This window comes from Nicotiana sylvestris, chromosome 3 (assembly GCF_000393655.2).
Source record: "Nicotiana sylvestris chromosome 3, ASM39365v2, whole genome shotgun sequence".
Taxonomy (NCBI): Eukaryota; Viridiplantae; Streptophyta; class Magnoliopsida; order Solanales; family Solanaceae; genus Nicotiana; species Nicotiana sylvestris.
Window position 1 is genome coordinate 7,321,516 of NC_091059.1, and position 15,477 is coordinate 7,336,992.

Here is a 15,477-nt window from a genome sequence, read left to right on the forward strand (position 1 = left end):
AATAAAATCTGAAAGTTGTAGAGTCAATACAGCAGCAACAACAAAATCTCTATCAACTCTTCTTCAAACCCAAGATTCAAGGCCCGAAATATTGAAAGAAAAATTTAATGAAAATTTTCAACCTAAATTTCTCTCCTCCCCCTCTTTTTTTTTCTTCTCAAATTTTCTCTTCTATTTATAGCAAAATTTTCGAAATTTCAGATTTTTTTTTAAAAAAATATTTTATTAATTTTTTATTTTTTAATTAAAAGAAATCCCACTTACAAATTGGTTTTATTATTTTTTATAAAAAAAAATCCCACCTTTCTTTACTTTTATTTTTAAATTCCAACTTTAATTACTTTTATCTTATTTAAAAATCCCACTTCTTTTACTTTTTAAAAGAGAATTCCACTTATTTAACTTTTCTTAAAAAAAAACAATCCACTTTCTTTTGCTTTTCTTTTAAAAACGCTACTTTCTTTTACTTTAAATTTTTTTAATTTTCAGATACCTTTATATTTATTTTTAAATTCAAACTTTCTTTTACTTTTTATTTTTTAAAATTTCCACAAAACTTTATTTTTTTTTTAATTTTCTACTTTCTTTTACTTTTTTTTAAAGAGAATTCCACCTACTTTTACTTTTATTTTTTTTATTCAATACTTCCCTTTTCCTTATTTTTTAAATCACTCCTGAAAATTAAAAAAAAATTAATATTTTTCGGAATTTTTTTTATTATTTTAAAATAAAATAATATTAATAGTAATAATTCACCTTTTAAAATTTTGTATTTTTACCCTATAATAAAAAGTATAACAAAGCTAAAAATTGTAGGTTAAAACTCCTAAAATATTTATATAGAAGAAGTGATAAAAAATTAAATATTGTCACAAATTAGGTGCTCACAAAGTTAATAAATAAAACTTTTTAAATGAAAGATTTATTTAAAGTTTACTATCATGACAGTCTTAATTGGATAACGTGCAATATTTTTTTTTTTAATTATGACATAAAACACTCTTAACTTAATGATTTATGATTAAGAAAAAAAGTAATTTTAAATAGTCAACGATTTATTAAGAAAATTTGAGGATTTACAAGGTTAGTTACAAACAATTGCATAAAGTTCTATTAGGCAAGCCTTGTACGCTGGGCGTTGGGCGTGTCTGGGGCATAAGTCCCGATGCCCGAGGCGTAAGTCTCACAGAACTAAACCCCGCATATAAGCCCAGGGACGTTTTATGAGTGTTCCGCCCCAAAACGAACCCCGATCGAGTCCCAATTCTGCTTTTTAAAACAGAGATTTATAGTTCGAAAAGTTTGGCTAAGCAAAATCTCCAAAGAAATTACAAAAGGAATCAAAACGGGCAAAAAGGGAAAAAATCATTTATAAGCTTTCCTTGTTATTATATTAAATTGTCTTCAATAATATGTAATTGTTAGTCTTAAATCAGTTAATTTATGAAATAACTTATAAGTTGTTAATGAAATAACGTATAACTTGTTATAAACATTAGATTACACTAATAATATAATATTCTTAACAATATATAGAATTTAAATCTTACAAATATACATCAACCATTTTTCTAGGGATTTATAGTCTCTTCAATTGCATTATAAGACAAGCCGGCAGCCGCCCGGTGAATCTACAAATTGTTATCAAGTTGGGAAAGTAAATAAAACATGTACTCCCTCCGTCTCATATTAGACGAGGTACTTTTCTTTTTAGTCTGTTCTAAAATAAATGACATATTTTTAAATTTAGAAATAATTCAATTTTAAACTCTTTTATTTTACCTATTTACCTGTAATGAAAAGTTTTTATAGCCACACAAATATCATGATCCCACAAATCTTTTACCCTTTAAGCTTTTAAGATCACAAATTTTAATTTTTTTTTCCTTAAACTCCGTATCGAGTCAAATTAACTCATCTAATTTGAAACGGAGGGAGTAATATAAATTTCAATGAAAAGAGCAAGAGGCAGGAAATTAAATGAAATAACTAAAAAGGAAAATTAGATGGATTCATAAAGGGATTTTGAAAGTTCATGGAGACCAACTATTATGATAATACCAAGAAGATTCTAGCCAATGATGATTACATTTCATTACAAATATTTTTCAAATTATGAAAATTAATTTATTTTTAAATAAATTAATTATAGCTAAATTAGCGGTTTGAGGTTGTCGTGGACCCCATGATTAGAGTGGTAACGAGCTGGCAAACCAAGTCATAGACAGTCTGTTCTTTAACCCCCACCCCACCTTTGGCAACCCCTACCCCCACCACCTCCCTACAACATATACATATACACTCACCATCACCATTTCCACAACATCACTTCCTCCACAACTTCATACCCATTTCTCAAAATCCTTCTTTAGCCCTTCTGAATTTTCACTTCTCAATCTCCTTTTGAATTTTTGCGTTTTTGGGCTCACCGGAAAATCAAGAAAATGGCCGAAGAAACCAAGAAACCAGCCTCTGAGACTACAACAGAGACAACTCAAGAGGTTGTCGTGACCGATGTCCCTGTGCCGGAAAAGGAAGTCTCTACCCCTCAACCTGAACCGGTACCTGTCCCTGACACGCCGGAGAAATCTGCTGCTCCGGCGCCGGAGGAAAGTACTGAAGCTGAAACTGATAAGGAAAAAGATGCTGTTGCTGAATCTGCTTCGTTTAAGGAAGAGAGTAACAAAGTTGAAGAGCTCCCAAATCCTGAACAAAAGGCTTTAGCGGAGTTGAAACAGTTGGTTCAAGAGGCTCTGAACAAACATGAATTCACTGCTCCGCCGCCACCCCCTCCGGCCAAGGAGGAGGAGAAAAAACCAGATGCTGAAACAGCTGAACCTGCCGCTGCCGCTGCCCCAGAGGAGGAAGAGAAAAAGGAAGAACCTGCTGTTGCTGCTGCTGAAACTACCGCCGCAGCTGATGTTCCGGCTGAGACCCCGGCGATAGCGGAGCCAGTGAAGGAAGAAGTGAAGAAAGAAACTCCACCACCAGCTCCAGCGGCGGTGGTGGAAGAGAAGAAAGAAACTCCACCACCAGCTCTGGCAGCGGTGGAAGAGAAGAAAGAGGAGGAGAAAGCAATTCCACCACCAGCAGCACCGGCGGCCGCAGAGTCATCGGAGAAAGTGACCGAAAAGGTTGCAGCAGTGGTGGAAGATGACGGTGCTAAAACCGTGGAGGAAATCAAGGAGACAATTGTTGAAGTCACAGCCGCCGCAGCACCACCAGCACCCGCGGAGGAACCAGCAGTTCCAGCAGCCGCAGAGGAGGAGAAACCAACCGAAGAACCAAAAGAAGAAATCCAACCAGAAGAAGTATCCATCTGGGGAATTCCCTTATTGGCTGACGAGAGGAGTGACGTCATCCTCCTCAAGTTCCTCAGAGCCAGAGATTTTAAGGTGAAGGAAGCTTTTGCCATGTTAAAAAGTGTCGTGGCATGGCGAAAAGAGTTCAAGATTGATGAACTTTTGGAAGAAGATCTGTCGGGATTAGGACTAGAGAAAGTTGTGTACAATCATGGGGTTGACAAAGAAGGACATCCAGTGTGTTACAATGCATTTGCGGCATTTCAGGATAATGAATTGTACCAAAATACTTTTGCTGATAAGGAGAAGATGAACAAGTTCCTCAGATGGAGAATTCAGTTTATGGAGAAGTCTATTAGGAACCTTGATTTTAGCCCTGATGGCATATGCACTTTTGTTCAGGTTATTGATCTCAAGAATTCACCTGGACTTTACTTTTTCAAGAAAGAGCTTCGACAGGCTACAAACCGTGCCCTTCAATTACTCCAGGACAATTACCCTGAATTTGTTGCCAAGCAGGTAATGCTCCTTTTCTCTAAAGTTCATGTTTTTTACTTGTTTTAATGTGTATCCTATGAAGTTGCACCTTGGAGCAACTTGTCTCCGTGTGACCTACGGGTCACGGGTTCGAGCCGTGGTAGGCTATCTACATCACACCCCAAGGTGCGGCTCTTTACTGGACCCTGCATAAACGCACGATGCCTTGTATACCAGACTGCCGTAGTGTGTATTTTATGATTCTTATGGTGAGATTTTTGGTTCTAGTTTAGTAGATTGTTTGTATAAATACTGACAAAAGTATGGTTTTTCTATGACATATCTGATAATATTTGGTAGTTGGTGGTTAGAAGACACCCCTGTCTAACCCCAAAAGGGAAAAAAAAGGACAATCTTTAGTTTGTTTTTTTTCCCTTTTAGAGTTCTGAATTGTTATAGAATGGTACTTAACTGGATTCTTGGTGTTGATGGGTGAATGAAGGTGTTCATCAATGTGCCATGGTGGTATCCAGCTTACTACAGAATGATTAATGCACTTTTCACTACAAGGACCAAGAGCAAGTTTGTCTTTGCTGGCCCTTCAAGATCTGCTGAGACTCTCTTCAAGTTAGTATACTAACTTCTGACTTTTTTTTCCTTTCCTCATATTAATTGATGATCTTCCACCTGTATTGATCTGAAATCTTCAAATATTGATGTTTGTGCTGATGAAAAAATTTCAGATATATTGTCCCTGAACAAGTGCCAGCTCAATATGGTGGACTTAGTAGGGAGGGTGAACAGGAATTCACCACTACTGAGGCTGCAACTGAGGATACCATTAAGCCTACTTCCAAACACACTATTGAATTCCCAGTTACTGAGGTAAGCTAACTGATCTTTACAAATGCCCTCAATCCCATATCTTAGTCACTATGTTAAAGTACAATTGGATTATCGCATCTCTACCTTCACAAGGTAGGGGTAAGGTCTGCGTATGCATAACTCTCCCCAGACTCCACTCGTGGGATTACACTGGGTATGTTGTTGTTGTTGTTGTTGACTGTCAAGGGCAGCTCCGTGCACTAAGCTCCCGCTATGTGCGGGGTCTGGGAAGGGTCGGACCATAAGGGTCTATTGTACGCAGGCTTACCCTGCATTTCTGCAAGAGGTTGTTTCCACGGCTTGAACCCGTGACCTCCTAGTCACTTGGCAGCAACTTTACGCAGGCTTACCCTGCATTTCTGCAAGAGGTTGTTTCCACGGCTTGAACCCGTGACCTCCTAGTCACTTGGCAGCAACTTTACCAGTTACGCCAAGGCTCCTCTCAAGAAAAGCCTAAAGTCAATATTCTGAATGCCAGTTGCAACTATTTGTATCTTCTGTTATTTCAATTCTGTGTATTCATGGTTTACAATAATTTTGGAAATTGCAGAAGATTACTTTGGTGTGGGAAGCTACAGTAATAGGGTGGGATGTGTCCTATGGAGCTGAATTTGTGCCTAGTGCTGAAGGTGGATACACAATCATTGTGGAGAAATCAAGAAAGGTTGCAGCAGCAGATGAAACAGTGATTACCAACACCTATACAACAGTAGAAGCAGGGAAGATTGTGCTTACATTTGACAACCAAACATCTAAGAGGAAGAAGCTTGTCTACAGGTCCAAGACCAAGCCCTCTGATTGAGACAAACTGCAGTGGGAAATGAAGAGGGTTCTTTTGTTCTTTCATAGCTATTTATTTTAAATTCATTTTCTCATGTTGATATTAAAATTTTATTTTGAGTGTGGAATATTTATATATAATATTTGTTGGGATTTTTTTATGGAACATTTTGGTTTGGATTGTTTTCTGCTATATATGTGGAGGAAACAACTAGGGGGGTTTGCAAATGGATGGTGAGGAAAACAATGTGGAAATTTATACAGACTGTTGGTTGTAATATTTGTTGGTTGTAATATTTGTTGGTTGGAATGTGGACAGGAGAACTTTGGTCACTAGCTGTTTATACATTCCTGTAAAATTTGTGTTAGATCTTATGTTGCTGTCCTTTTCTTTCTCTTTTTGTGCATGTTAGTGTTAATTAATGCCCACATTCATTTGTCATTTTGCTCATAAGAATTTTGTTCTTTTTTCTCTGTCTCTATGTGAAGATGATCCCAATGGGTGATATTTTGCATGCTAGTACTTTATTTGAAATATCATACAAACTTGGAAACTCCTCTTAACATTAAACTGTTCGAGTTTCTATAGTTGTTTTCAGTTGCATTTAAGTAGTTTTTTACTAATAAATCTTAAATAGGTTTCGCTCTTTTCCTCATGAATAAATCCAAAATTCATTCACCCAATAAGAACGCTTGATGATTGATGTTTTCATAAATTTTTGCAAATGCATTCTGATGTTACAAGTTAGAACTTGGAAGCTAAAGAAAGGGCAGTCCGATAGACGAAATATCCCGTGTTAATGTAGGGTCAGGGGATGGGTTGCACCCCAAGGGAGTGTGACATAGGCAACTTACCCTGATATGAGCATTAGTGACTGATTTCACGGCTCGAACCCGTGATTTATAATGTAACGACCCGACTGGTCACGTTGAGCTATAGCGCGTTGTTCGGCGGTTTGAGGCCTTGGGTAGCTTCACTTCATGTTTTATGACTTGTACGTGTGGTCGGAATTGAATTTCGGGAAGTTCGGAGTTGATTCATATGGAAATTCTAATTTCTGAAGTTTTAAGTTGGAAGAGTTGAATAAGGTTTAACTTTTGAGTAAACGACCTCGGAATTGGGATTTGAAGGTTCCAATAGGTTCGTCTGATGATTTCGGACTTGGGCGTATGTTCATGTTGATTATCGGGTGGTCCGGGAGCATTTCGGCGCTTATTATGGAAGGTTGGTATTTTGAAAGTTTTAGGATTTCATAAATTTGGGTTGAAGTTTATTTGGTGTTATTGATGTCCGTTTGAGATTCCGAGCCTTGGAATAGGTTCGTATTGTGATTTATGACTTGTACGCAAAGTTTGGCATCATTCCGGAAAGTTCTGATATGATTCGGATGCGTTCGTCGAAGTTTGGAAGTTTGAAAGCTTAAAGAAGGATTTTGATCGTCGATTTGTAGTTTTGATATTGTTTTGTGTGATTTGAGGCCTCGAGCAGGTTTGTTTCATATTTTGGGACTGAGTAGTGTAATTGGATGGGGTCCGGGGGGCATCAGGTGTGTTTCGGGGTGGTTTCGAACCAAATTTGACTAAGTTGCTGCTGCTGGTGTCTGTTGTCTGGTTTTGTTCTTCGCAAATGCGAAGGGACGCACACGTTCACGAAGAAGGATTTTTGGTGCTTCTGGATTTGTTCATCGCGACGCATGTATTCACGAAGAAGGATTTTTGGGGATTCTGGATTTGTTCATCGCGAACACGACGCAAAGATCGCGAACGCGGAGGGGAAGCTGAGGCAACCTACGCGAATGCGATAGGGAGATCGCGTACGCGTAGAAGGTAAGGGAAGCTGGGCCTGGGAGATTTGGCCTACGCGTTCGCGAGGATGGTTCCGCATTCGCGATGGTCAGGCCTGGTAAGGCATCGCGTTCGCGAGCCTGTCTTCCGGATCGCGAAGGAGGATTTTTGGAGCTGAAGCAGGTTGTGATTTGCGAATGCGAGGTCGCTGCCGCATTCATGAAGAAGGTTGGGCCGGGAAGTATTCTTTTAAAAATCGGGGGTTTGGCTCATTTTCAGTTTATTTCTTCTATGGGAGCCGACTTTGGAGCAATTTTGGAGTGCCGTCTTCATCATTTATTATGGGATAAGTAATTTTTCTCATTGTGAGTTAAATACATGAATTATACATGGATTGGAACATGGAAATTGGTGGAAATTGTGAGATTATGAAAAAAACTATTATTTGGTATTTTTAGAATTTGACCACGAAATTGGATATGGAATTGGGAATAAATGATATATTTGAGTTCGTAATGTTATGGGTAATGTTTATCTTCAAATATTTTTGGAATCCGGGCACGTGGGCCCAAATGAATTGATCTATTATGAGTATTATAGTATATTTTTATTGGTTTGCACATTATTTGACTAGTTTTGGAGTGACAGACATCGGTTTGAGGTGTTAGAGTGGCGTTAGAGCCGGTTATGGAACTTCGGAGCGATGTAAGTCTCCTGTCTAGCCCGATGAGGAGGAATTTACCCCGTAGGTATTATATTCCTATATGTTACATGTTGTGGAAGCTACGCACGTATGAAGTGACAAATGTCCGTGCGTATGCTAGAATTTCTTGATTATGTCGGGGTAGACTTAAGTTCACGCCATGCTATAACTGTACGATTTGAGTTGTCCCCTTGCCTATTAAATTCCTTTATTTTACGTTACAACTTGGGATTGGGCTTGCGTAGGGTGATAGCTTGCTATTGTAGAGATTCGACGAGCTACATGATTAGCCACGGAATAATTGTGCTCCTCTTATGAATTTCCCCTGCGCTATGTATATTCATCAAATGGTTTTCCTTACAAATTCATAACTCACACGTTTATTCGTGAGTGGGGTAAAGGACCCGTTAAAACTTCTTATTCTAATGCGATCGGACCGTTCGCCTCGGCATGATTATGTACCACAGTTCAAAAAGTAAGGGCGCCCCATACCTACTCCCTCAGTAAAGAAGAAGACATCTATCTAATACCATTCTTATCTTTCTTATCTTGATCTAACGGCCTGGGAAGACCCATAAAGAAAGAAAGAAAGAGAGAACTCAAAGAGCAACTGCAACCTAAGAGCGGATAATAGCAGCGGATATATCGCTTTCTGTTTCCGCTCTATCTGCCAAAGGGAAATCCCAGTAAAGGGAACCCCGACCCCGAGAAGACCGTGCTCATGTGCAACTAATTCAATAGGACCAGTTATGCACCCAAGAGCGGATAGGAGTACTCATACTCAAGGACCGGAAGCTTACATCCGAGCGAGGGGTCAGACCAATCCCATTCATCCTGTGTGCACTATCTATGGAGTGGAGTGACTATCCTTAATCTCCTCTTCCCTATCTCCCCCTTTTTTGCCTTCGGTTATTACCGGTTGGCAAGGCTTGACCCAACATTAGATTTGTTTGAAAACTACCAAGGTGATATTCATTCAATCAAATCTTTTATGCCTATGCCAGCCCAAACTAATTTACTTTTTATCTTCTAATTCGTTGATCTATTGAGCTAAGGCAGCTCTGCATATAGTGTTTTAGACTCATACTTCATCGCCGCCTGGTCCTTTCGAACCTTAATCTTAAGAAATTCCTGAACGAGAAAGAGGTATGTATGGTTGGCGTATGCCTGGAAACTAGTCCAGAATGATATCATCAACTACGCACCCTCCATAACGAAAGTATGTAGAAACCTTGATCTGTTTACTTCCTCCTTTAATAAGATCTTATGGGAGCGAGCCTTTCGCCTCGGCAGTATAATAGATGCATCTATGGTTCGTGTCGTTCGACCTTCGGCAATGCACATATCATGATGGGATCGGGCCGTCTGCCGCGACATTTCTATAAAACACTCTTGTGGATCAGGTCATTTGCCTCGGCACTGTTGTGCCTAATATTTGGCAAGAAACCAGCACATCCGTGTGTTTTTCCTGACTTGAGTTGTGATGACATATCTGGTGAGGTCCATTCTGTATATACTCCGGTTGAGGGGGTAATTGCTTAGTGAGAGCTTGAGTTTATCGTTCATCTGGAGGATTGTGCCTCGTATTTATATTTGTTCATACCACTTATCTGCTCTGCCCCATATTTGTTTACTTCTTATTGTATCTGTCTTATTGGACTACTAGTAAGTATCGATGTCGACCCCTCATCACTACTTCTATGGGGTTAGGCTAGATACATATTGGGTACGCGTTGATTTACATACTCATGTCACACTTGCTGCACTTATTGTGCAGGTATATATATGTTTCTAGTGCTCCTCTGGGCGCAGAGGCGTGGCTATTGCGGGGACTTTACTGTGAGCTGCATTCCATGTTACGATCCGCAGCATATAGAGTCTCCATAATAGTTATTTATATTCTCCTATCTAACTTGTATTCCAGACGGATGTTGTATTATTATTGTACTCATTAATAGATGCTCATGCACTTGTGACACCGAGTTTTGGGGGTTACTACTGGTTGTTCATTATTGTAGTTCACGTAATTATTATCATTTCACCTTGAAATTTATATTTTATACAGGAATTGGAAATTAAATAACGGGTGTTCTACGAGTACCAGCTTTTATACTATTTAATTAATGGGAATTATGATTTTAAAGTAATAAAAATGAATAATCAAGTTGATCAATCATCGTTGGCTTACCTGACGACGGCGTTAGGCGCCATCACGATCCATAGTAAACTTTGGATCATGACCTATAGGTCACACGAAGATAAATTATTGCTCCAAGGTTTCTTTCAAAAACTTAGGAAGCTCTTGGCTTGGGGTAAAAAAAATTGACGGGTTGCCTATGCGTCCGTATCCTCTCTTTTTTTCTTTTCATTTCTCCTTTTATCTCCTCGTCTTTAGCCTTAGCGTGTGAAATCCGCGAGGTTAAAACTTCACGTGGATTTACACTGAATCAATGAAGGTAAGATAGGCGTTTTTCCTACACAATTATTTGATTTAATTTAATGTAAACATCGGATCGGATGCAAATAAATATTTACCAATTTCACCATAACCCAATCATCTATTAAGTTGGTAATAAATCTGGTATGCATTTACTAGACGATGCCCAGATCAGTAAGTTTATTCAAGGTGCGCGCTAAGGGAAGCAAGAAAAGAATGACACTCTAAATCGATTTCAAAATAATAGTCGAAAAACATATAATATTTCTGTATATTATATACATAAATATATAAATTTTATAAATTTTTGGCGACTGCCGAATATAAATAATTTGGTCGAGGATTAAAGTGATCTTTGCCCAAAAGAATAAGATGTAGGGTGAAATTGAATCCAGTACATAGTTTGAAATCAGACAACTACTTTATCAAGCTTATATACTAATTCTTTGTATCACTCGAGAACATGATTTGATGGGATATAGCAATTTAGGAAAATAATAAAAAATAGAAAAGGTATATCAGAATCACTTGAGAAGGAGAGATCGTAAAAACAGTTTCTCTTTTATAAAGTGAAAATATAAATGCTTTAGAATATGAAAAGCTGGAGAAATACTGTCGAATAACTTTGTTAGAAGAAAAGGGGAAAGCACAAATATCTGTATGAGGTTTTCTGTCTTTAGTTTAATATTCTAATTAGCTGTATGTAATTTGCTTTATTTTATGGTGGAATCTACAGAAGATTAATATCAAAGTTAGGTTCCTAATCATTCTGCTCACCAACTTTACACGAAAGAGAATAAATACAGAGTTTTATATGATTAGTTCTTCTCTCATTATCAATGAGCAGGTTTTAGATGTCATGGCCCCTAATTTTCAAAGGAACGTGAAAGAGACCCACCAATAATGTTATTACAAAAGGATTTAAGTTGCATATATTTATATTAAGATTTTTCTTATTAAAAAGGCTGTGTGGTGCACAAAAAATTTCGCATTGGGTTCCAGGAAGGCTTGCATCCAAGGGATGTGATGTTGATAACCTACGCTAATGCAAGTATTATTTACTGTTTTTACGGCTCAGACCCCTAAACTATATAGATGAAAAGGTACCGTTGCTCCAAAAAGAGTTCTATACTATCCATGAATTTTAATAATGTGATACAGTGTTAGTTACCATTCTACCAATTACTAATTAATATTTCTCAAGAAATTATCTGTAATTACCTAATACCTACTAATACTTAACTTTATTATGTAAATATTAATTTTTTTAATGAATGTAAAACTTAAAATCATTGGATTATATCATAGTGCAAGTTGTTTCTCTAACCCAAAGATTCGTGGTGGGTTTTAAAATCTTTTTTCTCTAAATTCTAATTCTACCTAGATATATGCTATTTCCTCCGTTTCAGTTTATGTGAACCTATTTTCTTTTTGGTCCGTTACAAAAAGAATGACCCATTTCTAAATTTAGAAACAATTTAGCTTAAACTTATAATTCTACCCTTAACGAGAAGTTTTTATAACCACACAAATATTCTGGCTCCTTTTTGACTTGTTTAAGACCATAAATTCCAAAAGTCTTCATTTTTTCTTAAACTTCGTGCCCAACCAAATATGTTCGCATAAATTGGAACGAAAAGAGTAGTACGTTTCTTTAAAAAAAAAAGGAAGAGAATTTTGGAGGGGAAGAGGTTTTATTTTGGGGTTTGGGGGTGGGGTGGGGGGTGGGGTGGTTGTTAAAAACAACAACATACTTATCAAAAGCCGCTATGTTTGAAAAACTTTAATCTTTGTTTTAAAATTGGATATCAAGAAAGTCAGTTGGAAAATGTGCTGATTGAGAAAGTTACAAGGAGTTAAGAAGATGAAGATTAGTTTTATGCATGCATTTGTTTAAAAGGAAAATGCAAGTTTAAATTAGAAATAACTATTCTCCTTCAAATTGTCTATACTTTTTAAATGACTTCATTTGGAGAACTAGTTTACTTGACAGAGTTTTTGAATATTTCGCATTTTACTTACCAATAAATAAATTAAAACTTTCTTTATATTCTAATGGAACGAAATGTTACCAAAGATTATGCATTCAGTATTTCTCTTCTGAAATTATAGCCCAGAATATGAGTTATGTTCAAAACAACAGCTTTAAGTGATTGCCCCAAGGCACAACGTAATATCACGTGTCCTTAGTCTTAACTAAGCGTACGTGCGACACTTGACAACTTGTTCACAATTTTACTATGTCAAGTCAGCCTAAAATACTACACTTAAGATAGTTAAGGGAATATTAGATAATAAAAGACAAAGAGAAATTTGCTAAAGGAAACTTTTTATTATAGAGAACTTAATTGTTTTACTTGGCGAGTTACATATGAATATCCCCATTTATATACTAGTTTCCTAGGGGCTAGTGAGTTAAATAAAAGTTATTACACAAGTCCCTTATTATTTACGAGTAATTCCCCTCTTTAGAATTCTCTACATAGCTAGAATATTCCAAGGACTTTCTTAGCAATTACATAGGATTTTAGGGTCTTCCTAACGAAACCTATACATTTTTCTTAAACCTTCCTACAAGTGCTAGCCTCTTTCCTATGTTAGCTTTCCATATTGCAAAAATATATGCCAAGTGGCACCTACGTGGCATGATGATGTGGTGGTCATGACACTCTCCCCACCCAATTGTGTGCTACCCTTGGCACAAAGCATCGACACGTATGCGCGCGCTCGCCTTGGTATTTCCGGAGATCTTTGTCCATTAGCCAAGGTACTGGTCATCCTTTTTCTTGCCCCATTTTTACTTTGGACGACCAACAATGAAGACCTCAATCCTCTGCCCATTGGATGCCTCTCCTTGCTCTTGGCCTGATTCTCACTCTCGACTCGACTAAGTCTAGCTGCTTCTCAAGCATCGGGTCCATATTTCCACTCCCTATTTGGCTGCCCTCCATGGTCCCAGCCTTGCTAGCAAGCTTGACCTCTCTGCTTGGTGCATTGTCTAAGTCCGACAATATGCCATCACTTTGGAATTCGCTATTCTTTCTTACTATGTCCACCCAACTTTTCTTGTTGTCACCATGCTCCCTTTACATGGCTCCAAGATAGGCCTTGGAATCCTCTACTACCGGCTTAGATTTCAACCTCATCCCCCTGATGCAGGCAGTCTCTTTTGTGTCACCCTCTTTTGCTTGTGTAAAGTATCCGACTATTGCTGCAAGCTTCCCTAACTCTGGACATTCCCTCGCCCGATGTGGCCCTTTACAAAAGTAGCACCCTCTCTTAGGCACGCACTCGCCACCGTTGCCTTTGGACCCTTGTTCGTTATGGGATGGCCCCTTGGCATGGCCTTCGTATGCCTAGACTATACCTTTTCCGTTGTCCTTTTCATGATCTCCTCCACCCCACACGGAGTTAGCCCCTTTGGACTTGGCAGACTCCATCTTGAAGTCAACGCGCGACTCGGCTACCGCTTTGGCGTCATCCATATTGGCTACTTGATGTCTTCTTAACTCCTACTTTCCCCAATTTTTCAACCCATCCATAAAGTAGAAGAGGGAATCCTCCTCGGACAATGTCGGGATTTGCAACATCAAGGTAGTGAACTCGCATACATACTCCCGAATTACGACCGTCTGTCGGAGCTCCCTTAGCTTCCGCCTAGCCTCATATACCACATTCACCGTGTAGAATTGCTTCTTCAACTCCTTCTTGAACTGCTCTTATGTCTCAATCTTGCATAGACCTTTCTCCATGTCTACACACTTCTGACGCCACCACAATGTGGTAATCTTTGAGAGATACAACACAACAATGTTAATTTTAGCCTCATCATCCCTCACTTTGTCGTGCTTAAAGTAGTTCTCCAAGTGCCAAAGGAAGTTCTCCATTTCTTGTGTGTTACGAACACCTTTGAATATTGGTGGCTTGGGAGCATCGATCTTAGTCTCCCTCATCAAAATAATATTATCAATAACGCCAGCATCAACCTGCTTGTCGAATGACTCTATCTTATCCTTCATAGCATCGATAGTACTCAATACCTCTATGAGTTTGCATGCCAAGGAAGTGATGGTTTGCCTTAGCTCCATCTTAGTCTGTGTACGTCTCTCCAAGTCATTTTGGATACTCTCAATCTCCTCAAGAGTGTACTCCTCAAGAAGGCTAAGGGTGCCCTCCACCTTCCCCAAGCATTGGCCAAAGACCTCAACGAAGTCCATCTTCGTGTTTATCTTCATCACCCACTCTTTACCGAGGGAGACATCCTCGAGCAGGACCTCTACTTCATCCTCGCTCGCCTCAATGGTGGATGATTATTGGGATGTAAGCCTTTCGTTTGATATAACCTCGGACGGCACCTCCTGGCTCTTATTGGTGGCATTTCTCTTTTCTTTACGGCTCTTCTTGCTAGCAACATCCTGGATGACGTTGGCGTGGCTGTTGGCAGTGTTAATTTCTCTGTCATTCGCCATTATCTTAGTTACAACCTTTGCTCTGATACCACATTGTCACGTCCTTACTATTGAACAAAGCGCACATGCGACACTTCAAAACTTTCTCAAGATCTTGCTATGCCAAGTTATCCAAAAATACTACACTTAAGATCGTTAAGGGAATGTTAGAGACGAGAAATTTGCCAAATGAAATTTTTTTAGTACAGAATTTGATTGTTTTACTTGGCGAGTTACATATGGATATCCCCCTTAATATACTAGTTCTTAGGGGCTAGTGAGTAAACAAAAATTATTACACAAATCTGTTATTATTTACAAGTAAGCACCCTCTCTAGAATTCTCTACATAACTAGAATCTTTCAAGGACTTTCCTAGCAATTCCATAGGGTTCTAGGGTTTTCCTAGGGAAACCTCTATATTTTTGTTAAACCTTCCTACAAGTGCTAGCTTCTTTCCTATGTAAGATTTCTATATGGAAAAATTATATGCCAAGTGGCAACTACGTGGCATGATGATGTGGCGGGTCAAACCAGAAAGTTAGAGCTTAGAACAGAAACGAAAAAAATATTTTGTGTCCTTGTCCAATTTAATTTCTTCACTATTTTCCAAAGTATTTGTGAATTAATTTCTCCCACGATAGAATAAAAAACTATACTG

At 38.3% G+C, this 15,477-nt stretch overlaps 1 protein-coding gene across 1 annotated transcript; it reads left to right on the plus strand.

Moving 5' to 3' along the window:
- Window positions 1-2,325: 2,325 nt before the first annotated feature.
- On the plus strand, window positions 2,326-5,777 carry LOC104224248 (patellin-3-like). Its single transcript, XM_009775856.2, has 4 exons — window positions 2,326-3,821; window positions 4,282-4,406; window positions 4,523-4,664; window positions 5,215-5,777. Exons 1-4 carry the CDS (start codon window positions 2,445-2,447, stop codon window positions 5,464-5,466), a joined length of 1,896 nt encoding a protein of 631 aa, XP_009774158.1. The 5' UTR covers window positions 2,326-2,444; the 3' UTR covers window positions 5,467-5,777.
- The last annotated feature ends 9,700 nt before the right edge of the window (window positions 5,778-15,477 follow it).

Bases quoted from the DNA above. Each gene is read 5' to 3' on its own strand.
- LOC104224248 (XM_009775856.2), top strand. From the start codon at position 2,445: ATGGCCGAAGAAACCAAGAAACCAGCCTCTGAGACTACAACAGAGACA. The intron at 3,822-4,281 runs GTAATGCTCCTT...GGGTGAATGAAG, and splicing joins CTGAATTTGTTGCCAAGCAG to GTGTTCATCAATGTGCCATG. The intron at 4,665-5,214 runs GTAAGCTAACTG...TGGAAATTGCAG, and splicing joins TTGAATTCCCAGTTACTGAG to AAGATTACTTTGGTGTGGGA.